Here is a 20,697-nt window from a genome sequence, read left to right as displayed (position 1 = left end):
GTTTCATGATTATGTTGACAATGTTTGTATAGTTTGTGTGTGTTGGGAGATACAATCGAATTGTATCAAAGTCCGATTTTTTTTACAATTGGATCATTGGAATTGTGAAAAATGTGGAAAAATGTGATTAATCTTTAAGGCCCAAGTAAAAATGGAGCAAATGTCATTTTTCGCCGTTTAAATCAACTAATCAAAGAAAATAAAAACACAGAGCCTCTTTATCTTACAAGTAAAACAGAAGTGTGTTCTTATTTCTTACGATTTATCGATTTTAACTGCTTTTTCACTTTTGGTATTTGCTTCATTTTTACTTGGATACAGTTTGGTCTCAAGAAAACATTTATACCGAGTTGCAAATATATGATCTGTCTGAAACCTTTTTGTTCCTTTCAACGTAAATTCTTGGTCTTAATCTGAAATAGCCGACAACCAAGAATTTATGCTTCAACTTCCAACCGCAACCCCCAATAATTCATTTCAACTGTGAAAATACTGAAAAATATCATCCTGTCAGTTAAGGGTTGCAAGTCAGCTATAGTTACTCATCGCACAGCCATGGCTGCAATTTCTATCCAGTGTGATCTTGAAAACTAAAAACTAAGATAATTTCTGGAAGGTATCAATAAAAAATATCTGAAATATTTGAAGATTAATCCTTAGTAGATTTTGCGAGCTTACTGGCGAGATCCAACGTTTTCGGAGATTTCCTAACAATTTTTTGATAATTTCCCCTACGGCTTGTATGGAACACATGAAATCTGCAATTAACTCCTGGCAATATTTTTGGCGGAGTTATTCCATGTGAAGTATTTTATTCTTTGCACTCCTCATTCACTTTGACAAGGTTTTTTTTTCAAACTACTGATCACAATATGCGTTGTTTCCAAGCGCTTCTTATTACCAAGTTTCAGACAATTCAGCCTAGAAAATTCCCCCTGTCAAAGTGGATCCTGGAAGTGCCGAAGTTTTTTAGTTAATTCTGAACCGTACAAAAATGCAGCTTAGTGTTTTGTTTCAGACAATTGGATCATGAAAACCCCCTTATGAAAGTTCCTTGTCGTTTTATGGGAAAATACAAGGTAAATTCATGACTCAATTCATAGTGGACTCCTTCAAAAGATTACAGCAGTATTCTTGTATTGATGATTTCTCCATTAGGATTTGTTGTGGATTACAGACATGATTTGTAGAAGTGCCTGTCCAGTACATTAGGTAACACTTCAATAGTCGCATTGTGTATATTGTACAACATAGTTAAGAAAACCACCTCGCTTTTCAATCACATCCACAGCTTTGTGCTTCTGGCAATGGTACACTACGTGGCGACCGGAAGGGAAAATTATTGGAGAGATTCGGTATTTCCATAAACATATATTTTAAGAACATCCATTTTTAGGGGTCCGTGAGACATTTGTAAAGCTTCAAAGGGGGTCGCGGCACCAAAAATGATTAGAACCACTGCCTTAAAGGATTTTTTTTTCTATCTTTATTAACGAGATTTTTAGCCCTGGGCTAGTTCATCTCGGGACCAACGGCTTTACTTCCCCTTCCGAAGGAAGTCGTCACTGAAATTTTTAGTGACTATGTCGGGGATGGGATTCGATCCCAGGTCCTCGGCGTGAGAGGCGAGTGTTCTAACCACTACACCAGGTCCGTCCCCTTAAAGGATTCAAATAATGTTTTGTCAGTATACTGGCACATATATCTTGTTTCTTAAAGTGGCCAGAGGAACTCGGGAATATTTCTGTGGCCGGAGTTATACCGATGGGTCACTGGGTCAGGTCGGGTGAAAAAGAGCTATTTTTTGGGACATGCCAAGTTATCTTTATTTATTTTCTAATTTTGAACATTTAATATAAAGAGTTTTGCACCATTTAGAATTTGCAGGAGGTGGCCACTCGGACATAATGCCCTTTTTATTGTTTCGGTTATTGCTAGAGTCTAACGCTGTTTTCGTCGGTCCGTCGTTTTAAGCAATTTAATCGCGAAGATCCGCATTATAAGTTTATATTGTCGCTTGTCAATATATGTGACTACGTCTTTCAATTTTTGATGTGATAATTACGTCGTAAATGCTTTGCATTTGCTGAAAAATTGAAAAACCTTCAACGTTTTCACCGTTCCTACAATGAATACGGAATGCAGAAACTGTGCCGCAAACATCGACATGATGAAAGAACAGTACACCGTTTGCGAAGGAAGATGTGCGAGAAGATTCCATGCATCGTATGTTGGTGTTAGCGAGGTAAATTTGTGTGCGCTATCCAAAAACATTATTTGGATTTGTAATTGTAATTGTAATTGTAATTTATTAAACGTACGATATCCTGTTAGTTATACAACTATTAATCGGGACAAGGAAAGCAAACAAAGAAAGTGTTTACATTGGAAAGCTAATCTAATTACAAACAATGTAATTTGTTAATGAACTGATTATCGTTGAATCTAGTTCTGGATTCTTAGCGCTTGTTTGAATGTCGCTAATGTAGGTCTGGTCTTAATTCCGATGGGTAATCTGTTCCAATGTGAGATTCCGTATATCAGCAGGCTCTTCTTTTTACTCGTTGTGTGCGCCGGCAACTGGAAGGTCCTCGCACGTTCCATTAACCCTCGCTGGAGATGCTGCTGGATGTACTGTGGAAGTTTCTTGTCCCACGCCTGGCGGTAGAAACAGCATATTCGTTGACGGTAGTTGCGTGGAAGATCATGACCGAGGATGGCATTTCGAAAGGTGGATGTTGTGTCGAATCGATTTAATCTGAAGATAAATCGTAGCGAAGACTTGAAACATCGATGCAGCCTATCTTTCATTTCCACGGTGAGGCCGGGATAGTAAACAATGTCGCAGTAAGTAAAAACCGGCATAACTACCGCTTGTACCAGTTTCAACCGAACTTGGGGAGATAGCACTGGTGTAAATCGACGAAATGTTCGCAGGATGTTATACGCTTTCATCGTCGTCTCGTTGACCAGATCCGTCCATTTTAGGTTTTTATCCATTACCAATCCGAGATTAACGACTTTGTCACTTAGGTCGATGGTCTCCCCGCAGAACCTAATGTCGAGACTAGGAGTGATCCGTCCTGCCTTGCAGAAAACTATGCCTTGGGTTTTCTTCGGATTCGGGAAGAGGTTGTTCATTGCTGCCCAGTGTTCTATGGAGCCCAAATCTTCGTTGATACTGTGAACCAACCTATCTACGTCATCAATAGGTCCGGATACGTAGATCTGAAGATCATCCGCGTATACTCACACTTTAGCATGGTTGGTAGGCTATTGATAAATAAACTGAACAACAACGCACTGAGGCACGATCCCTGAGGAGTACCATCTACAAGAATCCTTTCTGCCGATATTTCTTCTCCAAGCTTGACCACTTGGCTTCTATCTTGTAAGAAGGACTCGATCAATTGGACAGCTGACTGGTCAAAACCGAATTCTCTCTGTAGCTTTTGGTGTAGCTTTGCGTGTCGTACACAGTTGAATGCCAGGGAGAAATCCACAAGTACCATGACAGTGCACGAGTTGGCGTCGAAATTGTTGTAAATATCATGTACAACCTTAACCAATGCAGTCGTAGTACTGTGATTCTTCCTATACCCGGATTGGTGCTTATCGAGGAGAGGCGGGTCTGCTGCCTGTAGGTATTCGGTGATCTGGTGAAGTAGTATCTTTTCAAGTACCTTGGAGATGGCCGGGAGCACGCTAATCGGTCGGAAGTCCTTTGGCTGAATTGGACTTGCTGCTTTTGGTATTGGAGTAACTATGGCTTTTTTCCAGATATCTGGAAATGTGTGCGACCCTATGATGGTGTTGAAAAGATTTACAAGGAGTGGTAGTATGAAAGGACACAGCATTTTTACGAAAGATATGGGGATGTGGTCCGAACCAGTCGCATTAGATGATATCTCGTAGATCCTCTGTGAAACATCAGCCGCATCCGTATATCGAAATTCAAACCGTTGGCGGGTAGCATTGTTCCCAAGGACGTTGTTCTCACCGCGCGAAATTAAAGGTGATGCTATCTGTTGTGCTGACCGTTGGAGATGTAGATGGCCCTCAGCAAAGAACTGATTCAGCTGGTCGACATTTATCTGCGTATCGGCCACATTACGTTTGGGATTGTTGTGTATACCGTCTCTTTGGAGATTGCTCCAGAGTTTCTTCGCAGGTAGCTCAGGAGAAAAATCCTGTCTGCATACCTCTTCTTCGCAGCTGAGATCAGCGTGCTAACTCTGTCACGTTTTGCGCAGTAGTCTTGCCATTGCATATCGCCTCTTGCTCGGTTGGGGTTCCTCGAATAGAGTTGGAATGCTAGGTCTCTGAGTTTAACTGCTTGTTCGATGTTGCAGTCAATCCAGGGCCGAATTTTGCAAAGCAAGGGATGCAATGTCTGAATCGCCCAGATCTAGTTCAACGTCAACAATTGTAGTTGAGCTGGATAAATTGAAGTCCGAAGTTGGAAGAATCAACGATGCGATAGCTGAAATCAACGATAAAATTATTGCGCCAGATCGCATACTAAGTCATTCAACTCCAGTTACTACGCCAATGCCGTCGAACAACACCAACGTTCGAACGTACAGCAGTGATAGCCATTGTAGCTGTGTGGTTCCAGACTGTGAGGAATTGTTTTCAATTGTTTTGTCTAACATCGATAGCAGCGTAACCGAATATGACATCGTTCGTTTGGTTTCTCGTTCACTTTGCGCATCAGAGCCCGAGTGCTTGAATGTCACAAAATTAGTACCGAGTTGGAAAAGTTGTAAAAATTTCGATTACATATCATTCAAAATTGTTTTGAGTAAACGTTGGAAAGAATCAGCAATGAACGCTAAGACTTGGCCGAGTAATGTGAAAATTCGAGAGTATGTCGACAGATTAAATTGTTCCTGGAAACCGGAAAACGTTGACCTCACTTAGTAACGATTGTTTGAGTTATTTTATGATACGTGAAGCTATTGATGAAACTATGTAACTTTGGGTACGTTTGTGTAATTGATGATGAGAGACTGTAAAACTTTGCAAGTGGTTTATTTCTAATGTTTGATAAGTATCGTGATTATGAATAAGATGATGTTAGAACTAGTTTTAATATGTTGTTGTGCTCGATTGTTAATCTGTATATGGTCAATGCTTATTTGTGTAACAATTCTTGAATTTTGTATTAGTTTAAGTTTAAGTCATTCAATGAGACCCCAGAAGGTCAGTTGAAGCAGCTGAAATAAACAAATAAACAAGAACCGGCTATAGATTTGTTGGATATTAAACCGTTTCAATTCTCGAAAAGTAAATATCAAACACTAAAATGCGTTCCATTAAACTTGGCACAGATGTTCAGATACAAATTGGTTTTATCGTAAATTGTAGGCGTTTCGGGAATCGAAAATTTTCTTTTGTACCCGACCTGACACAGTGACCCACCGGAATAACTACGTCCACAAGAACATTCCCAATATCCTTTGATCACTTTTAGAAACTAGATATGTGTGCGGGTTTTTACTTACTTATGAGTCCTGGGCACCCATTCTGGTGCATAGGGCCGACGTGAAAGATATCCATCCTGGGCGATTGCCAGCTATCGCCTTGACCTGCGGCCAGGTCAAATTGTCGTCGACTTCTTTTATTTCTTTGTTGAGGCTGCGCCGCCATGAGCCTCTGGGTCTGCATCTGCTGCGATGTCCTGCTGGATTCCATTCCAGTGCTTGTTTGCAGATTTAGTTGACGCCCCGAAGTAGAGTGTGGCAGACCTAACCCCACTTTCGTTGTCGAACTTCTGTTTGTATCGGTTGCTGGTGGCACTGACGATGGAGCTCAGCATTAGAGATCCAGTTGTGTGGCCACCATGCCCGAATTATATACCGTAGGCATCTGTTGATGAACACCTACAGCCGTTGAGTGTCTCCGCTGATACACACCACGTTTCACTGGCGTATAACGGCACAGACTTACTTACTTATTTGGCTTTACATCAATTATCTTGATAAAGCCTCGCCAACAATATTTCGCCAATTCACTCGGTTCATGGCCGCTTCTCTCCATCCTCGACTGTGACCCACGCTCTCCAGGTCCTGGTGCACCTGGTAAATCCACTTAGCTTGCTGCGCCCCACGCCTTCTTGTTCCGACCGGATTTGTAGCAAACACCATCTTTACAGGGTTGTTGTCCGGCATTCTTGCAACATGCCCTTCCCAGCGTATCCTTCCAGCTTTAGCTACCTTCACGATACTGGGTTCGCCGTAGAGTTGAGCGAGCTCGTGGTTCATCCTTCGCCGCCACACGCCGTTCTCCTGCACGCCGCCGAAGATCATCCTTAGCACTTGGCGTTCGAAAACCCCAAGAGCTTGCAAGTCCTCCTCGAGCATAGTCCACGCCTCGTGCCCATAGAGGACTACCGGTCTTATGAGCGTTTTGTACATCGTGCATTTAGTGCGGGGGTGAATCTTTCTTGACCGCAGTTTCTTCTGGAGCACATAGTAGGCACGACTTCTGCTGATGATGCGCCTTCGTATTTCCCGACTAACATTGTTGTCAGCCGTCAACAAGGATCCGAGGTAGACGAACTCGTCCACCACCTCGAAGGTATCACCGTCTATCATAACACTGCTTCCTAGGCGGGCCCTGTCGTGCTCAGTTCCGCCAACCAGCATGTACTTTGTTTTCGACGCATTCACCATTAGCCCGACTCTTGTTGCTTCGCGTTTAAGGCGGGTGAACAAATCTGCCACCGTTTCAAATTTTCTCCCAATAATATCCATGTCGTCCGCGAAGCAAACAAATTGTCCGGATCTCGTGAAAATCGTGCCTCGACTGTTAAGTCCGGCTCTCCGCATGACACCTTCTAGCGTAACTTTGAACAACAGGCACGAAAGTCCGTCGCCCTGTCGTAGTCCCCGCCGAGACTCGAACGAACTGGAGTGTTCGCCCGAGATTCCCGGGAAAGCTGTTCTCGTCCATGATCTTCCATAGCTCTACACGGTCAATACTGTCGTATGCCGCCTTGAAATCGATGAACAAATGGTATGTAGGGACCTGGTACTCACGGTATTTCTGAAGGATTTGCCGCACGGAAAAGATCTGGTCCGTTGTCGAGCGGCCGTCAATGAAACCTGCTTGATAACTTCCCACGAACTCGTTTGCTATAGGTGATAGACAACGGAAGAGAATCTGGGATAGCACTTTGTAGGCGGCGTTTAGGATGGTGATTGCACGATAATTTTCACACTCCAGTTTGTCGCCCTTTTTGTAGATAGGGCATATAACGCCTTGCTTCCACTCCTCCGGTAGCTGTTCCGTTTCCCAGATTCTGAGTATCAGCCGATGCAGACAAGCGGCCAACCTATCCGGGCCCATCTTGATGAGTTCGGCTCCTATTCCATCCTTGCCAGCGGCCTTGTTGTTCTTGAGCTGTTGAATGGCATCATTAACTTCCCCCATCGTGGGAGCTGGTTGGTTTCCGCTGTCCGCTGTGCTGACGTAGCCATCGCCTTCGCTGTCCTGACCTTCTGTGCCTGTGTTCTCTGCGACATTCAGGTGTTCATCGTAATGCTGCTTCCACCTTTCGATCACCTCGCGTCCGTCCGTCAAGATGCTCCCATCCTTATTCCGGCACATCTCAGCTCGCGGCATGAAACCTTTGCGGGATGTGTTGAGCTTCTGATAGAACTTCCGCGTTTCTTGAGAACGGTACAGCAACTCCATCTCTTGGCATTCCACCTCTTCAAGGTGGCGCTTTTTGTCCCGAAATAGGCGAGTTTGCTGTTTCCGCTTCAGTCGGTATCGTTCTACGTTTTGCCGAGTACCATGCTGCAGCATTGCAGCCCGCGCTGCATTCTTCTCTTCTAAAACCTCCTGGCACTCCTCGTCGAACCAATCATTTCTTGAGCTCCGTTCCACATATCCGACAATGCTTTCGGCTGCGTCGTTAATGGCTGCTTTGACTGTCCTCCAGCAGTCCTCAAGAGGGGCCCTATCGAGCTCGCCCTCATCCGGCAACGCTGCCTCAAGATGCTGCGCGTACGCATTGGCGACATTTGGTTGTTTCAGCCGCTCGAGATTGTACCGGGGCGGGCGTCGGTACCGTACATCATTGATGACGGATAGTTTTGGGCGCAGTTTCACCATCACCAGGTAGTGGTCGGAGTCAATGTTAGCGCCACGATAGGTTCTGACATCGGTTATGTCGGAGAAGTTCCGTCCATCGATCAAAACGTGGTCGATTTGCGATTCAGTCTGCTGAGGTGATCTCCAGGTGTACCGATACGGGAGGCTGTGCTAGAAATAGATGCTACGAATGGCCATGTTATTGGAGGCCTCAAAATCTATCAGTCGTAGGCCCCAGGGGCTTTGTTAGATTTCATACTTTGGATGGCTGTTTCTATCTCATGCAGTGATGGAGCTTCGGTGTTAACGCGATTAATACGCCGAACCCTAAGCGGATCATGCTGATTGTGAGGTTTTTTTGAAAATCCTTAAGAAATTCATGGTGGAGTCTAGAGTAATTTCGGGGGCTATCTTGAAAAAAAAGGGGAAAACTTTTAGAAGGCCGTTAAAGAGTCATTTTTTTGGGTAAATGCCTGAATTAGTTCCTGATTAAATTCCTGGAAGTACAGTATACAGTAGTACGAACAGCTATACTTGTAACTTCCAAGAAAAAAAGTAAAAATATTCATAGAAAAAAGTCTGCCCGGAGTTTGTGAACTACTTTTATAAATACAAATTTTAATCTCCTGATTCATGTGAGAATTATTTTTGGTTTTCTTGGTCTTGCTCAGGTTCCCGTTCAATTTTTTTTCCTCCTATTCGGTCTTTTTTGGTCTGTGTTTCAAACATAAGGTCTCTAAAGTTCCTAAATTGCATAAATTCTTGCATGCCATATTCATTTAGCACAGATTACTCTTTCTGTTATTGAGATGTCGCTATAAATCATTTCATTATAAAGTTTTTGCATATCGTTATGGCCCCAGATAGCCGTAGCGCTAAATACGTAGCTATTCAGCAAGACCAAACTGAGGGTCGCCATAGAAAGAAGAAGAAGATATCGTTATAAAGAGCTGCAAAATAGTCGTTATCTTGTTTAGAATTCAGTTAACAAGTGTAAAAAAGTCAATAATTACTAACAAATATTAAGAAATTGTTATTTATTATTGTACATTTAACAACAATGATTAAGTTAGGTAAATAAACTCAATAAAATTATTTTTAACCATTTCATTCTATCTATTCTTTCTTTATTATTTTTAGGTATGTTTGATGAGTATTTCATACGTCATAAACAACTTGTAATGTTACACCGTTGAAAAAATATGTTTAAAACAAAATTTCATCAGAAAAAGTTTATAGTGTGCATCGGTGTTTTGAAAAATGTCGTTATAATGAATGACTACTAGGTATATACAACTGGAACGTCGTAATAGATAACGGTCAAAAAAAGGAAATGTCATTATAAAAGATAAACTCAATATGTGAATTTTAAGGGACCTTCGAAAACGTCGTTGCAAATTGGTTTGTCCAAGAAAAGTGATTATCTTTGCAGCTCCATATGGAAGTAGTGCAGAAGTGATTGAGTATCCATTCGATTACATCCGAAACGATCGATGAGTTTTTCCACTTACGGGTCGTAATTGACACTCATTGATTTTATTGTCCTCTGGTGTTTAGTTCAAACGCGCTTCTTTTTTCAACTATTCTGCAGTACCCTACTCTCGGCCGTTATTATTTTTGTTTTTGTTACGGACAACTTTGGTCGTGTTTTTTTCCTGAGCGGATTGGTTTTTGACAATCATTGGTTTTATCGGTGTTTAGTTCTTTATGCGTTTTTTTTTTTTGTTTTTGTTCAATCCGATGACCCTAGAGGGATCGGTTTTGCTTTGTAATAGCTATAGAGCAAAAGTAATTCCCGTTCAATCGACAGGCATTACGCGAAATACCATTCATAAAATAAATAAATTACTGTTTTCTCTTTTGATTGCCGGCATTCAAAAGATTAAATTAAAAACATTTAAACTACAAATACTCGCCAGCTTTTAAGGCGAATCCTGACGTTATACCTCTCCCAACCTCCAACTCTGTAGCACTTATGAGGGTGTCGCTGAGTCGGTGGCCCCTCATTAAGCAAGTGCTACATCAACATATCCTTCCCCTATCCCAAGTTACGGTAAAGATGGGCGTGGCCGGAAATAGCGATATTCATGCGTTTAATTATCTTGTTCATGATTGGAACAAGGTACACTCCCCTGCCTTGTTTCTGAAAGCAGTCTGGACAAGATTATTAAAACAGAAACATGAATGTTGCTAGTATCCAATCTACGAAGTATACCGTAACAACGCTAACGCTAACCTTCGAAAACGTCGTTGCAAATTGGTTTGTCGCAATAAAAGTTGTCGCTATAACGAGCTTTGACAGTAGTAGATAATCAAAAAAATCTAACTGTTTTGTTTTGTTCAGAAATGTGATATACACAACAAATTTGCAAATGTAATAAACTCAACCAACAAACAAGTCAGTTTGTTTGGATAAATGTACAGCTTAAAAAAGCAGGAATGTAAATTATGCGAATTATTTATACCGCATGAATCTGAGTGTGGGACTGAACCTTAGGAATTCGTCCGTTGTGTGCAAAACAAGCATTCCAACGAGTGACTTGCAGCATTTTTGTCGAGACGTGCATTTTTCAAATCGTAAAACAACCAACGACTAATTTTAGCACCGAGTGGTACGAGCGTTTCATGAATGAATCTATTTTAGAAATAACGTATACCTATATTATGCTCAGTGCCCATTCCCACATTACTGTTCTCTGCAGCTTGTCGGGTTGACAGGGCTGGTAACAGGTATCTTTTCAGAGACTTCGGTCTCTATTTTAATGCAAATCTCTAAAAAGTCTCTCGGGTCAGATGGAGCAAGATGAGCACCCTAAGTTGTTTTGGTAACATCCTTATAGTTTGACATTACTTTTTCAACTTCCATCCATCATATGTTTTGATAAGTGAAGTTTTCCAAATAGCTGTTTTATCTTCGGTCAAAAATACTTTGCACGGAGAAAACGGAAAACCCATATTTGAAGATTTTTAACTTACTTTTGAGTTGTTTTTCTCTCCCTATTTCATTCGCTCCTTCTATTGTTGTCAGAGAGCGAAGAACAAAACAACCCAAAAGCCGAACCTTTGTGCGTTACCTCAAATTTGAGTAGTGTAATAGTACTGGAAGTTGAGTTATTTGATATGCCGGTTGAGTGAAAAGAACTTAGCCAGTAGGTTTTTTTTTCGCATGGCTGCAAGTGAAAACAACTTTTACCCCATCAACCCCAAATTAGGTTAACGCACGAACCTCTGGAATTGAGTGGAATGAATTCACTTTTGAGTATTTAATTTTCTCCGTGTGAAGCAAGATGACGCATAAAAAGATGCAATTTACTGAAGGAAACCATTACTTCCCAATGCTTGTAATATCCGAAGATTTATCTTGAATTTCTGATAGTATTTATATTCTTGTAATTTAACTTTCAAGCTATTATTAAATCAAAAATAACTTTCAATAAATTTCTGAAAATCCACTAAGAAATTGATATAAATTTTTGTTTGTTAATGAAACATGAAAAAATAGTTTGGTGCAAAGCGGATACCGTATGCTAAGCTTAAAACTATGTGTGGTTTTATAATTTCACACTTTTTCTCATATTTGAATATATGTAGTGCTCATCTTGCCCCAAAGTTTATACATATACCTTATTATTGATATGCCCAAAAAATTGAAACAATTTTAATATTTGATAAAAGTTTCGCATCAAATTATCTACAGAAGATTGTTCTATAACTATACCGCCAAAAAAGTATAAATGAACTTGTTTACGCAATCAAAATATCTCTTTTGAATGATCAAATCTCACATGGAAAGGTTATTTTTTGGACTATTATGTATTTTTTACAATATTTAAGTTACGATGTTGATTTTTCAGTTGAAATTGTTGGCTTTGATATCAATTTAATGTTATTCATTAGAATCCCATAAAATGTATTGAAAAACTTCGGTAAGAACGCCAGAAACAAATCTTGCCCCTTGGAAGGTCTCTAAAGTCTCTTTTTCTGCTTGCAGTGGATTCTGCTTCAATTTCTATTTGTTCCAGAAAAACCTTCAGAGACTATTACGCGACTACTGTACAGAGTCTTCAGGAGAATCTGAGCCTAGAGGAAACACTGCCGAAATTACTCTAGTCATTTCTACAGAGATTCCTTCTGGAATACTTTCAGCGACTCCTCCAGATATCACTCTATTGATTCCACCCAAAAATTCTTCCAGTGGCTTTTTAAAGTATGCTAAGAGGAATTTCTTCAGAATTTGCTCCTGGAAATCCTTAAACACTCCAACGCATCTACTTTCTTTAATTTCCGCAAGAAAAGTTTTCGGAGAGACTTTCTCAGGGTTTTCTTCAGATATTTTTGATTAGTTCTTCCCCTGATTTACCCAGTTGTTACTATAGGAAATCTTCCAAAAACAGGAGTTCTACCAGATTTTTTTTAAGAATTCGTTCAAGGATTTTTCCAAGAGGGTTACAAGAAATCCCACTTACCTTTCTCCAGTTACCCTTCCAGGCATTCTCAAAAATCCATCCACGTTTACTCCCAGGAATGGCTCCTCAAAGAATTATTCAAGAAAATATGTTTAGTACTTTTCCTGGAATTCCTCAATAAATTCGATATGGGATTTCTCATGCAGTTCCTTCACGCATTTCTCAAGAAATTTCTATAACATTATATCCAAGAATTACACCTGCGGATCCTTAAAACAATTTCTTAAGTAATTTACCAAGAAAATTGCAATTTAATGGCTTCTTCATATCCTCATTCAAGGTTTTCACCAGCCTATACTACAATAATTATTCCAGGGATTCCTCCGGTCATGTAAATTTCTTCAGGAATTTTGTACAATAATTTTCAAGAATTTCATGCAGGATATTCTTCGCAGATTTGATTGTTTTTTTTCAAGCAATTCATATTCCATATCCTCCAATACTTCTTCAAGAGGAATTCTTTCAGGGAATCTTGTACGAGCTCATCAAGAATTACTTTTGAACTTGTAGTGTTATCAGATGCTACTTCATAATTTCCTTTTAGGGGAAAGGTATTCAATATTATGATTTCATGGAGACATTACTTAAAAAATCTTTGAGGACTCCTTTGGTGAATTCAGCATAGATTTTCTGGAACAGTTCCTGAAGGGATTTTCAGAGGAATCTCTAGTGTACCGTTTAACATTACAGACACTTAAGGTCCCAGTGAAGTATAATTCATCCAAAAGCATATACATCAAATCATTCTGAATGATTCCTAAGCGTCATCAAGCTTAAACATAATTTTAAAGTCGTGGGTAAAGATTTGTATTCCGCAACTTGAAAAACCATGAGAAATGTTTGACTTTTTCATGATACTTAATTCGTATGCAAAGCCATTGTTCCATATACCAGACACTTTGATCCGAATTCTGGAAATATGAGCTTTAGCATAATCAGAAATGTCAAACCATTAATTAGGCTCACTCAGCCATTAGAGAGACGTCTAATTCAGTTGGGGATTCTAAATTTGAATGGATATGTATCTATGGATATTGCTTACAGAACACGCCTCCAAAGGGACTTCTTTTGAACGGAAACAATTGAAAAGTTTCAAGTATAATGTTTCCCATATAGAATGTTTGGAATAAGAGGAAAATACAAGTTGAATTCATGAAGATGTTCTGAACGGGAATCTTGGTGGGAGTTTTGAAAAAATGAATATGAATAAATTCCTGGAGGTCTTAGGATTTTCTTGGAAAATTTCAGAAATAATTTTTGAAGGAATTACTAATGGAATCTCGTAGGTAATTTCTGTGTTTAGCCTTTGAAAAATTCCAGGGTTAAATATTTGATTCTAAAAGAAATTTTTGTAGGGATTCCTGAGAAAGTTTGTAAAACATAAAAAAACATTTACAGTAATATGATTAATAATACTTGTCGTAATATCATGAGGAATTCCTAAAAAGTATCTTAAAAATATTCTTAGAAGTCCCTTTTTACTCATTCTTAAAGCAAGAAGTCCTATTTTCAAGACACTTAATCACTGCCAGTCCTGGGTAGAACTTTTGAATGGGATTACTCCACTAAATGTATATATTTTAAAATATGAATATTCTGGTATTTTCCATTACTTGCAGGGTAAAACATCGTCGCCCGATGCCTATACAGTGGCACCGATCCATCATCATGTCGAATTACTGGATCAATGCGTTCAGCTGATAAACTCGGAATGGCCTCGTTCGTACACTGCTCGCCTTTGGAGTTTGAAATCCTCTAAAGATACATTACCCACTAGCATGGTACTGATTGATGGGACCGAGAGCGGGAAACCAACTGTTTTGGCGCACGCTAAACTATCTCCAATACCATCTGACGCAGATGCCGTCTTCATCGAGACCGTTGTCGTGGATCGACGATATCGCGGAAAGGGTCTAGGGAGATTTCTGATGAACGAAGTAGAAAAGCACTGCTTTGGAACGCTAAGTCTTAGAACGATTTACCTGTCAACCATTGACCAAGAGGGTTTTTATGCTAGATTGGGGTATAAATTATGCAAAGCCATGAACATGTTTGGAACTAGAAACGCATTCAATACTTCCACGAAAAAAATATGGATGATGAAAACGCAGAACGAATGGAATTCAAATCATTCAGCCAGTAGATAAAACATTCAAACATAAAGTAGACATACATCAAGGGAAATATGTTGCTTATATGTCCATTTAGGTAATCTACGTGACAAATGACCTGATCTGTGGCTTAACAAGATAGATTCAAATTTTACTTAATATCTAGTATGTATTTCACCCAACTCGTGCTGCAATAACTGTTATTAATGTGTAAATAAATTATTTGTAGTTACTATTTAATTATTGTTATTTATTTTCATCTGATTTGTTGGAATGAAGTTTGGTATGGTATTTTGGAATGATTCGCCCAATGTATGAAGCTATTGTTCATGCACGATGAATCACTTAAAGTATTTATTATAGTAGAGATAAACTAGTTTATTATTTTTTTATGCTGTGCAAATTTAAAGGGGTAGGACCCGTCATTGATTTCCAAATTTTCAAAACAGTTTTTTTCGTTTAAAATCAATAAAATTCACACGAAATTGTGTTCACTGTATTCTATTCTCAAACCAATACACAATGAACACATTTTCAGTTTCCGTCATCGTAATCACGTATTTATGAAAATGTTGTATGTTTCAATTCACTCCGCAATGGGGCATATAGAAACACTTTTCAGTAAAAATCAATACTTTGAAAAACAGCCTATTACGATGCGAAATTGCAAAAAATAATTAGCGACTTTAGACCAATTGCCTGCGTAGTAGTGCAATGTTGACAAAATTTTCTTTGTTTGCTGTGAGAACTGTCACAACATTGCTTTTGTTTGCTGTGAGAAAGAAAACATAAACAGAATTGCTGCAGAGCATTCACTTTCTTGTTGGACTGACGTTGACCGAAAGCTTAAATGTCGCCAAACAAACATCGATACGTTTTTATTCTGCGGAAATCGACTTGTGTAAGATTGATTGTGCGTTGGTATTCGTGACAGTTTGCTTGAAGACCTCTATTCAGTAGTTGAAGTATTATCCCCACTGTAATCTCCTTCTTGACCGTTGCAAAATTATGTTTGAGCTTTAATCAGGCTTTGAAAAAATTAACGATCATTGACACACGAGCCATAATTTCATCCCATTTATTCGCCTACATTCATGCAACACCCATGACATTTACCGTTCGTGTAAGATGACGATCCATGAACATAAACAAGACAGACACACACTACTCACTGTTTGGTGCCGATCACTGTGTGTCAACACGCTGACCCACTCTCATTCTGATCAAGAAACAGAGGCGAATATTTTCCATTTTCTGCGCTATTTTTGCAACCAAAGAGATGTTCAATGAGTCAATAGATTATAATTAGGTTGTTAAAGGCTGTATTATCAATAAATATGAAAGTTATTACCAATTTTATGCAAAACATAAATCACCCGAACGACTCGCTACTGTTGCAGGCTGTGAGAGTTGCTGCTCTCGAACGCTCTCGTGCCACGTACCAAACGAGAGAGTGAATGTTTACATTCATAGGGCTTTCCGAATGCGATGTGCCACGAACTGCTATAGTTCGCTAAGTGTAACACTCTCCGAATATGGTTCGATCGGCTTCTTTTTCTTCTTTCTGGCGTTACGTCCCAACTGGGACAAAGCCTGCTTCTCAGATTAGTGTTCTTATGAGCACTTCCACAGTTATTAACTGAGAGCTTTCTTTGCCGATTGACCATTTTTGCATGTGTATATCGTGTGGCAGGTACGAAGATACTCTATGCCCTGGGTGTGGGGTGTGTATGTTTAATATCTTTCCCCTTACATGCGTATGTTTAATACCTTTCCCCTTACTGGTTGACAGCTGAGACGGTAATGCATGCGTATGCTATGATCGCAACATTAGTGTGTGCGTGATGTGGCCGTCAGTCTTCCAATCGCCTCAAGTCAGTCAGTGTTAGATTTCCGGTGAAGTAAGTCACATTCCGGGTGATTCTTCCACACTGTTATAAGATGGCTGACAGTCTCCCAATTTGGGATTGTCGAGTATTTACATTGGCGATCCTGCCAGGAGCTTATTATTGACATTGCTTATTGGTAAGCCAGGTGTGAAGAATCACTCGGAATGGCATTTCAATAGAAGGAGCGGTTCATAAACATGGTGATACAGCTAGCAAATTGTGATTGAGTGTGTAAGGTGCAGTGTGCAACGAAAACGACCGATGGAAAAGTGTATGAGAAAACCTGTGGTGCGTAGAGAAAACCACTCTGGTAGAGTAAATGGAAGCGTAATGAAAACCTTCCAAACAAAAATTGGGTGTGTAATGAAAACCACCCGGGAAAAAATAGGGTGCGTAATGAAAACCACCCCGGGAAAAAAATAGGGTGTGTAATGAAAACCACCCGGGAAAAAAATAGGGTGTGTAATGAAAACCTGAGACGAGACTCGCGAAGAGGAAAAAAAGCAACGTCATATCACAGACAAACAGACGTCACACTCTCATCACTGGCCATCGACCACCTTTTTAACGGTCGATTCAAAAATATGGTAGGTGGCCAATCCGCCACCCGCAGCGCTCGCATCGTTTTTGTTCGTGTTTGACGTTTACACACTACCGCCATCTGTTGGCCTATCGGCCAAACACACCAATTTTAGCATTGGGCGTACATGCCCTCGTGACTATGATTTTGATCGAGATTTGTTCTAAGTGTTACGTCTGTTTGTCTGTGGTCATATGCAGCCCAGATTTCGCTGTCAGATGCAGCCAGTTGATTTTGTGGGCGAATATGTGGAGAGTATTGGAATCATTCATAAAAAAAAATTGATTCAGCGAAATATTCTATTTGATTTGCGCTGACGAAACTAAATCGAAACAAGCAAAACATTTGTTATTGCAATGTTTACTGCGTTTGCGGATATGAAATTTAACTTGAAAAGGTTTTCTGAACTTGGAACGATGCAATCGCAATTCATCTTTGCCATTGAGTTCATGTAAAAGCTTGAACATCTTGCTCACAAATTTGTGTAAACACAGAATCGAAGAAGAAAATCTTAGCAACCGTAGAAAAAGAAGACCGACTTCGCGAGTCTCGTCTCAGATGAAAACCACCCGGGAAAAAATAGGGTGCGTAATGAAAACCACCCGGGAAAAAATAGGGTGTGTAATGAAAACCACCCGGGGAAAAAATAGGGTACGTAATGAAAACCACCCGGGAAAAATAGGGTGCGTAATGAAAACCTCCCGGGGGAAAAAAATAGGGTGTGTAATGAAAACCACCCGGAGAAAAAAATAAAAAATAGGGTGCGTAATGAAAACCACCCAGGAAAAATAGGGTGCGTAATGAAAACCAACCGGAAAAAAATAGGGTGTGTAATGAAAACCACCCGAGGAAAAATAGGGTGTGTAATGAAAACCACCTGAAAAGAGGTGCGTAATGGAAACCACTCTGGAAAATAAATATTGTGGGTAATGTAAACCACCAGATAAAAATAGGGTGCGTTATGAAAACCACCCGGGAAAAATGGGGTGTAATAAAAAACCACCCGAAAAAAAAATATGGTGTGTAATGAAAAACACCTGATAAGAAAAGAGTGTGTAATGAAAACCACCCAGAAAAAAAAATGTAATGAAAACCACCTGATGAAAAATTAACCCAGGAAAAAGTAATGAAAACCACCGGGTGCAAAACAGGGTGTGTAATGACAAACCCTCAGAAAATAAGTTTTGTAAAGAAAACGACCTGAAAAAATAGGGTATGTAGTGAAAACCACCTGATAAAATAAGGTGTGTATTGGAAACCCTCTGAAAAAAATTGGTGTGTAATGAAAACTATTCGAAAATAATAGGGGATGTACTACAAGATAACCCGGAACGAAATAGGATGTGTACAGTGGGAATTCGCTCATTGGGGGTCCGCTACATGGAATGACTCGATGTTTGGATGTTCGCTGGTTGAAAAATATTCCAACTAAAAAGCACTCGAATTTCAAGAGAAGATGTCAAACTGACTTTGACGTCTGAGCATCGTCGCATTGAAGTTACCATATATAGAACAAATGTGCATGTATATATGCGTTTAGTGACGATTTGCTCTCCAGATGCGTGAGTATGGAGCATTTTCACCGTCTCTCAGTCGTTCCAACTAACGGGTCGGATTCGCTAGATGGAAGGCAGTCGTGTTCCAACCAGCGAATCCCCGCTGTAATAGAAACCGCTCGGGAAAATAGAGTTTATAATGAAAACCCACCTGAGAATAATTGGGTGTGGTAATGACCTCCTGAGAGAAATAATGCAAATCACGAAAAAAATTATGTGTAATGAATACCACCTGAAAAAATATGGTATGTAATGGAAGCCATCTGAAAATGGATGTGTAATGAAAACCTCTAAAGAAAACCCAAGTAACCATAAGCACTAATAATAAGCCCTTAATCAGCATCATAAATGCGTACATGCATTATAATAGCACCACAAATGCTTACACACCTTATAACAGCACTTCCGCTACATAGAAACCCTATTACAGCATCATTAATGCTTCTAAGCCTGATGCATACGGGCATTAAATAAGCACTATATTGGCTCTATATTCGCATACAGGGCTTGTTTAAATGACATCCAGTGTTTTGACAGATATACCACGTGCTTTGTGTTTGCATGTAGTGGTGAGAGGGAGTCAAACATAAGTCTTCTCACTACTACAATTGCAGGTTTTATGACGGGGAAAAGTGGTGGTTTAAATTGGTCACTTTTCTTTCCAATACTATTCATCTTATGTGGGCGAAGGAGCAAAGGAGCAGAACTTCAACAACTCAACAATACAGGTGTCGCAGGTTCGAGACGCAAAATGAGGAATTTCATTATCATAAAACAAGGATCAATATGTGGCAATTTCAAGTCCTTAAAAGGATGAAAACCACCAAAATGAATAAGTCTGATACGGAGAAGTACTATCTCAATCATTTTATAACATATTGCATACTATTCGAGGTTTCCGTTTTCATTCATTTATTTATTTACCTCGTGTACCAGCTGCTTGGCCGCATACGCGAAAGCTCTCTAGCTGCGTACGCGAAAGCACAAAATATTCGCCCGAAAAACCTGGCGAAAACAACTGACATTTCTCACGTGGTCTTATATCAGCACTAGTGATGCCGAGAAGCACGGTTATATCTTCGCATTATAATGGCACGCTATTTCGCCTTTTCTGGCATTATAATAGCATTATATGCGTATATAGAACTGACAAGCATCAAATGATTACCCTATATGCGCATATAATGCTGTTACCGTGCCGCATTATCGTGCTTACTGGTTACTTGGGAATGGCATGTCGGGACAACCCCTAGAGACAGGTAATGAAAATTGTCTGAGAAAAGTCGATAATGTTGCGTAATGAGTCGATTGATGCGTAATGAGAATCGTGTAGGTAGAGTGAAATGGTATGTCGGGACAACAGGAAAGGTTGGAATCTGTAGTGTTTAAGAAAACTCACCCAGAAGTTTATTTTGTTTATCTCTAGAGTGTTAACGAAATTCACTCTCAGAAACTGGCTAAGTAAACACTAAATATAAAACGAATCAGAAATACGGAACAGTGATCTTTGGGGACTGGCCTGGTGTAGTGGTTAAAGCACATATCCCTCATACCAAAAATCTAGGATTGTATCTCAACTCCGGTATAGTCACTTTTGACGTTAAGGTTACAGTTATTATTATTATTTTTATAGAAGAGACTTTCAGCTGAGATAACTAAGGTTACACGATCGACTTACTTCGGAAGTGAAATTAAGGCGTTAAGCTCGAGATAAATAAGGCCAGAGTTATCACCTTAATGGAAAAAGAAGCAAGCAATATTTTATTGAATTTTGAATTGAATGGATTATGAAAATTGAGTGTCTAGAAATTTACGAGAAATTGTTGTGATCCTGAAAGTTGGTTAGAGTTCAGTTTTTTTTTATTTGATACTACCATAGTTAATCTTGAATAAGTTGCAGATACAACGAAAGATCGATTCTCAAGTTAAAATCATTCGAGTACAATAATTTGATGACACAGGTCGGGCATCTGGAGATGTAAGTCGTGAAAA

The 20,697-nt window shown here is 39.7% G+C and overlaps 1 protein-coding gene across 4 annotated transcripts in view; it reads left to right on the top strand.

Moving 5' to 3' along the window:
• LOC5565333 (N-acetyltransferase 6) overlaps positions 1-20,697 on the top strand; it is a 73,945-nt gene that overhangs the window by 38,062 nt on the left and 15,186 nt on the right. For 2 of the 4 annotated variants that reach the window (XM_021850847.1, XM_001649626.2), the window contains exon 2: positions 14,189-14,920. The exons of 1 other annotated variant lie outside the window; for it this stretch is intronic. In XM_021850847.1, the coding sequence (XP_021706539.1) occupies positions 14,189-14,716 (528 nt within the window). In that variant the 3' untranslated portion in view covers positions 14,717-14,920. Of the gene's footprint in view, positions 1-14,188; positions 14,921-16,445; positions 16,858-20,697 lie in introns of those variants that run through there. One more of the 4 variants, XR_002501470.1, reaches the window with a different exon arrangement.

The sequence above is a fragment of the Aedes aegypti genome, chromosome 1 (assembly GCF_002204515.2).
Source record: "Aedes aegypti strain LVP_AGWG chromosome 1, AaegL5.0 Primary Assembly, whole genome shotgun sequence".
NCBI lineage: Eukaryota > Metazoa > Arthropoda > Insecta > Diptera > Culicidae > Aedes > Aedes aegypti.
Note: the sequence above shows the minus strand (reverse complement) of the source record. Positions and strands in the feature narration are given on the sequence as shown.